We start from the raw sequence: 7,076 nt of genomic DNA, 5'->3' as shown, positions 1-7,076 counted from the left end.
AATTAAAATGCCATCTGCTATTATATAACTACGAGATTTCGCTGCATTGATTAACGTCCAGTCGATAGGCGGGAGAGCCATGTGGAGTTGACCGCCCGTGGTCAACAGGCATAATAAAAGACAATTAGGATTACACAAGATTACCGGACGCTAACCACGATGACGTACGCAGAATATGATTGGTCTCGAAAAAACATCAGTAAAATCCTGGCACTGCCGAATCCTGGAACATCATTGGTTCATGTGATTCACTAACTCCCGTGATAAGTCTATAATATAAACAAAGACCGGGCTATGTCAGGCCTCTCTCTCTCTCTCTCTCTCTCTCTCTCTCTCTCTCTCTCTCTCTCTCCCATTTCATCATTCCTATCACTCACATCCTCTAGTGGGAACTCGAAATTATTCTTAGCGAGAATTATTGTGTGAACAGGGGTATGGAAAAAATATATCCACCTTATAGTGGTGGACTTACATTGTGTTATTATTACTTAATGCCATTTAAAACTAGTATGTGTAGTGAGTGATAATCAATATTGCGTTTGCCTAAAATAACAGAAATTGATAACTCATGTTATTAGCAGTAATTGATAATTTATGTTATTATAACAAAATATTTCATCCACTCTCTTGATCTATATATTTATATATGTATATATTATTGTATGTGTGCCTTCCAAATGAATGAAATACATTACACGAATTACATTTACAACTGTGCTATCGCTAATATGCGACAGTTCTATTCAGTGTTTATATGTATTGATTATTATGCTCTCATTATTACTTATCTTTCCCCATCCCACTAACTTTCATGTATCCCGTTAATCAAATTACTGACTAGCAAAATTTAGATCAGTGGTGATGTCAAGGGTATTAATTGAAATCCCTCACGACATCACTACTCATAGGAAATATAAAAATGTTGCAACTAGTCAAAGATTTGTTTCTGTATATTCACAGATCGGAGTACCGACCAAACATTCATCTGGGGACCGAGTAAATACCTATTTGGTTGCAAGTTGATCAAGAGTTGAATCTAACAAGCAATCCACTGAGACAACTGGAATGGAAAAGGCTCCTCCACGAACTAACCAGAAGAAACCTTAACGCCGCCACTAGTCACGCCCAACCAGATAAGCATCCTCCCCCCCCCCTTACACAAAATGAATAGTTTACGATACGGGATGAAATTAACTATCTACCCACAGCCTAACTTTAATTAATCAAAAAAGCACCATTATTCTTTTGGCTAATTATTTAATAACTTGCCATTGTGTGAGGTTATTCTGTTGATTTATATTAAAGTATTTCTGCTTTAACGGGGACTAATTATACCTACATCCTGAACCTACCTATCCCTATATAACTTGCCACTAATCTACCACAACTTCTACTACTTATTTCTTTAATCTTAAAACCATTTTTCTTACTTTCTGCCGAGTTGTCAGGAACTTTAAACCCGACTATAAAAGGGTAGATGTGACTCCAGATAACTTTTGATCTATGGGGTAACTATCTGATTCCTATTTGTCTACTCCTACATGCCACTCTCCTACATAGACGGGACACTTAACATCGATACCCCCTGACTAAAATTGGTATCAAAAGTCGTATCTTCTTCATCTTCTTCTTCTTCGTTCCCGTCACGTCACATGGTCAGTCCGGTCTGGTGAATGAAGCCCACAGTGGTCCTGAGGTCGTCCTCACTGCCGTACAGCTTCTTTGAGTATGGGGTTGGGTCAGGCCAGAAGTTCAACTGGTTGTACCTTGGACATTCCATTAGGACATGATGTCCATTTTCATTTCCAAGTCCGCAGTCACATTGTCCAGAGGCACCTGCTCTGGACATCCTCCACATATGTTCCTTTAACTGGTTGTGTCCAGTTCTCAGTCTGAAGATAAAAGTCGTATCAATTTAGTATTAATCTATAGACATGCTAAATTTCTAACGGTTTAGACTGAGTACACATATTTACAGGTAAGTAGTCAAAGACAACTATGGACTTGAATGAACATTGTTGTAATGGATAATATTTTGCGTTTGTTTGGGAGTATGTCCTATAACAATTTGGTTATCAGACCTACAAAAAAGTACACGTTGATTTGGGATCACAAACGAGATAATATTTGATACAAATAAATTTGTGAAAATGGGCAGACTCCACACGCTTTTTGGATCTGAAGGACGATTGTTTTTCTTGTTGTTTTTTTTTTTTCAATAGATCTTTTGTTTGTTTGTTTGTTTTTGCCTCTAAACTTTTTTTTTAATGTCGGGATGAATTTGATAAGATGCCGAAATGTAATTTTAAACAGATAGTTGCCGTTATCGGAAGCGATGAGCGAGAACCGCGGAGGGCCTCCGGAATGCTGTCATTCGGGAGACCCCCCCCCCCCCTCATGCCCCAATATAGTACTAGCGCACGCGCAGACAAGCTTCGTTTCAGTTCCCAGGCGAATATGACTTGGATTTAACTTCCATCAACTTCCGTCACCCACATGTAGGTCACACTGTTGTAAAGCTGTAAAAGAATATATATGTCTCAGTTCGCCATTGCATAACGAATAGTAATTACGGGTAATAAACAAAATTTAATATAACAGCTTAAAAAACCCATCTTCTGCCAACAAAACAAAAACAAAACAAACAAAAAACAACAACAAAACAATAAAGACAAATATGACTTCGGTAAGAGTTTTTTTATTTGTATTATTATTATTTATTTATTTATTTATTTTTTTTTGGGGGGGGGGGGGGGGGGTATGTGGGTGATTTATATACTATTCAATTCTCATATAATGTTTTTTTTTTTTTTTGTTTTTTTTTTTCTCTATGGGTGATTTATATACTATTCAATTCTCGTATATGTTTTTTTTTTGTTTTGTTTTTTCTTTTTTCAAAAATTTTAAAACAAGAAATCTCATTTTCCCGAAAAAAATAGTGACCATTTCCTTCTTTGCCTCCTTGATGCGAAAGGCCGAGGTAATCCAACCGGCGTGTTTCTCAGTTCTCACTCTCACATCCATATAGTCCAAGTCCAATAAACAATATGATACAGTGAATGACATAATCAGTCAGATGGTGAAATGGTTTGAACTGAGATATTGCCAAGTTTATTTAAAAGATCAATTATTATCAAAAAATGAGTTCTTGTCATAAATGATTAAATCAACCCTTTTTTACATCTTCGGGAAATATCAAAGCTTAATTTTACTTCTAAATATTTTAAAATAAAATTTTAGAAAAGTTGATAGATACCTATCCCATACATCTGACCATAACTTCATGAAAAATCACCCGATTAACTTCAAATAGATCCCCTTGGATGAATAAAGGGACTTTTATTTATTATTTATTTAATGTGGGAGATCTAACATAACACCATCTAAAAAAAAAATAAAAAATAAAAATAAAATTCCCTTTATTCATCCCAACGGGAAATTTGTCTCTAGCGTCTATTCAAAGGAAGATTGGAATAACCCAGGCGTCAGCCGCAGAGCAGCACCGCAAATTATCTCGAAATTTGAGCAACATCTAACGCCTACCTCAAAGAATCGGAAGGTGCATAGTTGGGTCCTTGGAAAAGGCTCTTTACTCACATTCTCTCACCGTACTCAGGTGTAAAATGAGTACCTGGCAGTTAACAGCGCTATCGCTGTCCGAAAAAAATGATATATCGACTAAAAGGCGTCACGTCCCGTCCTTCACGTTATGTGTTGCTGTTGGCCAGAGACCCCTTGTAAAGCGCTTTGAGCACGTTTAGTGGATATTGCTCATGCGCTATATATATAAAAGCTCATTAAAAAATATCTTATGATTACGCGGCGTAAAAAAGCGAGGATGGATGGTCTTTTATTGACGACCAGCATTCATTTAGACTGGAAAATAAGATGCCATTACTCTGAAACCAGAAGATCAATTGTGCAATGTATGTATCCAGTCCTCTGAAAGACTGGTTTTACGCTTCCAAGGAGATTGGAACCAGTAATTCGACATCGCACTATTGTTCTCTATTGGAATGATCAGAAGAAAAAAAAGAAGTCTGAATATTATTCTTTAATTTTTATTCTTTATTCTTTATTCTATAACGCATTGAAATCACCAACAAGTTTCATATCTTTGGCTATAAAATCAATTGCGACCCCTAGACCATCCCGAAATATGTGCGGCTTTGTGGTCTAGTGGTATGACGCTCGCTTTCGGATCGGAAGGTCCTGGGTTCGAGCCCCGTTCGGCGCATAGTTGAGTCCTTGGAAAAGGCTCACATTCCCTCACCGTACTCAGGTGTAAAATGAGTACATAGCCGTGAACAGCGGTGTCTCTGTCGGAAAAAATTGTAACATCGCCTCAAAGGCGTTATGTTTCGTTCTACATGTTACGTGTTGCTGTTGGTCAGGGACCCCTTGCAAAGCGCTTTGAGCACGTTTAGTGGATATTGCGCTATAAAACAGCTCAATTTAAATTTTATTAATACTGATTTGAGTCGGTGGACTACATATTCTTTAGGTTGCAGATTTTATAAACATTAACATTAACTTGTTACTCATCGCATCAAAACAATATTGTGCGGACGGTTTTAGATCGAAAAAACGAAATGTCTAGCCATGAATATATTATGGACGTGATAACATTTCTGTTCACATATAGAAGAAAGCATATACAATTGTAGGCGGCTAAAAAGTAAAATATAACATTTTAAAAATATTTTAACTTTTTTGTCATTTAATTCATTCCGACATAATATTACCGTTTTGAAGGCGATGTGTCACAAATTTAAAATTCACAACTTTCTGCTACTTGTTTCTATTTTTTTAGACTTCAGGCTCCTAGATATGAAAATAACTAGACACAAACAAGCCGCCGCCATGTTCCACGTTCCCATCACTGTGTATCCAAATGAATATCCTTGTTGTTGAAGCATGGCCGATCCAATTAGAGGGCCTACGATTGCCCCAAAGAAATAGGATGTATTGGTCATACACGATACAGCTGCGTACGTATCCATGTTATTCTCCCATCCGGATTCCAGAAGTCTCAAAAGCAAACACTTGCACACCTGAATAGTTCCCATGGCAAAACTGACTCCGATGAGAATCAAACCAGGGACCACTGCCCAAATTGTAAGATGTAGAAAAGGAAATATAAATCCAGGACCAACCAGATAGAACCCGATCCCAAAGAGGAATTGTCCGAACACCAAAAGATATGCTTGGATTCCTTTCACGTCAGTGAGATAACCACAGATCGGGGAAGTAATGACGAAAATGCAGGAAACAATAGAGAAACATAAACCAATCATTCCCGTTGATAATCCTAAAGGGGACAGATGATTGGCTAACGCTGCTTCTAAGAAACTGATACCACTTGACATTGTGGATAAACTCGCGATGGCTGCCAGGACCAATCCATTACAGGGAATGTAATGGTTCGTCTTTTTCCCCTCCTTTTCCTTCACCGTAAAATCCGGTATCGCCTTGAGTAACACCAACCCGATTAGAATAACGGCTATTCCTGTAGAGTAAAATGGAGTACCAAATCCAGCAAGTTCGTTTAAAAATCCTCCAATACCCGGGCCCAGCATGATCCCCAATTCACCAGAGGTTTGTAAAAAAGATAAGGTGAAAGACGCGTGCTCTAAAAATTCACTTAACAATATTGTGAAGACTGCATTACAATAAGCAGAAAAGGCAAGACCCTCTACCAGACGACAAACCAAACTGGCTACGATGAAAGGTACTCCATGTCCAAATTTGTCTAAAGTTCCACACAGACAATTACACGCGCCTGCAATGATTAACCCAGTTATAACGAGACATTTCGGACCAATCCTTGTCATATACAAACCGAAAAATGGAGAGGTGATAAAAATAATTACTGGAAAAATACTAACTGTCACTCCGATTAGAAGTAAGGACATTCCTTTCTCCTGGGCAACCTGTGGGTAAAATGGCGCCAGCAGAGATGTCGAAAGGCCGGACATAAAGTTACTCAAGATACAACAGAGTAAAAGATATTTCTTTCGATGATTCAATTCTCCAAATTTGAACCTTTTTTTCGAACTTTTCCCTTCTTCTGGAGAAAATTTGTCTTGGTCCAAGTTAGAATCGCTTTTTAATATACGCCCAGTGTCTTCAAAATTCTCATTTATAGGAACGATATCCCTGGCATCTGTTTCAAGATTTCCTGGCTTGTCTCTTTTTGGAAAATGTTCACTTGTGTCGAAAATATCCCCGCTAGCACTTATATTTTGATGACCAGCTTGCTCCTCGCTAACCTTACTTGTTCTTTTAACTTCAAGAAGAGAGGTTGTCTCGGTCTTTAAGAATGTTGGCGCCATCTTCTTTACAAAGAGAAGGAATCCGAATAAAAAAAAATAACAACAAAAACAGCAATCGTAATATCCAATAATTGAAAGGGAAAAATGTTTTATTTCAAACTTTTAAAATATGACGAAATAAATCACATTAATTTGAGTATCATTGCTTCATTTAAAAGCTTAATTAAACATTATTATTTAATTTAATTTAACATTCAATAGCCTTAACTTTATTATTATGCGAGTTGCATAATCCCTTTTCAAGGGCAAAAACCTAAGATCAAACCAGAAACTGAAAATGAAACACAAGTATCAGTGGCCGTCAGATGTGGAAACTTAAAACTCATACGAAAAACACTAAGCTGGTATTAACTGCTAGGTCTCGACACAGATCTGTATCACATATTGTTTTAACTTAAATATACTCTTCATGATAATAATAATATATATAACTTTAATATGACTGAATTTAAATAAAAAAGGGCCAATGCCAGGTCTTTTGTTTTCTACAACAAGGTATTGTTATGTAAATTGTGCAGATTTTTATTATGTAAGTTGAAACGAGGCTATAATTGTACTTTGACAGATGAAAAAATGACATGAAAAAGAACTTTATGATTTTATGATACACATTTTTCTAACGGAGTGGCTATTCGTCAGTACTGACCCCCAGGCACTGGCACCTGCGGGTCAGTACTGACGAACAGGCACCGGCGTCTGGGGGTCAGTACTGACTAATACTATTACTATTACTAGTACTGA

General features: G+C 37.2%; 1 protein-coding gene across 1 annotated transcript; it reads right to left on the bottom strand.

Moving 5' to 3' along the window:
- Positions 1-4,778: 4,778 nt before the first annotated feature.
- On the bottom strand, positions 4,779-6,335 carry LOC144980327 (MFS-type transporter SLC18B1-like). The gene has a single exon (XM_078927990.1). The coding sequence runs from the start codon at positions 6,333-6,335 to the stop codon at positions 4,779-4,781; it is 1,557 nt and encodes a 518-aa protein (XP_078784116.1).
- Between the last annotated feature and the right edge of the window lie 741 nt (positions 6,336-7,076).

Source organism: Berghia stephanieae, chromosome 9 (genome assembly GCF_034508935.2).
Source record: "Berghia stephanieae isolate SIO BIC M18660-M18661 chromosome 9, UCSD_Bste_1.3, whole genome shotgun sequence".
In the NCBI taxonomy this organism is placed as follows: domain Eukaryota; kingdom Metazoa; phylum Mollusca; class Gastropoda; order Nudibranchia; family Aeolidiidae; genus Berghia; species Berghia stephanieae.
This window is presented reverse-complemented; position numbering and strand designations above follow the sequence as displayed.

Coding starts and splice junctions, on each gene's coding strand:
- LOC144980327 (XM_078927990.1), bottom strand. CDS start 6,335: ATGGCGCCAACATTCTTAAAGACCGAGACAACCTCTCTTCTTGAAGTT.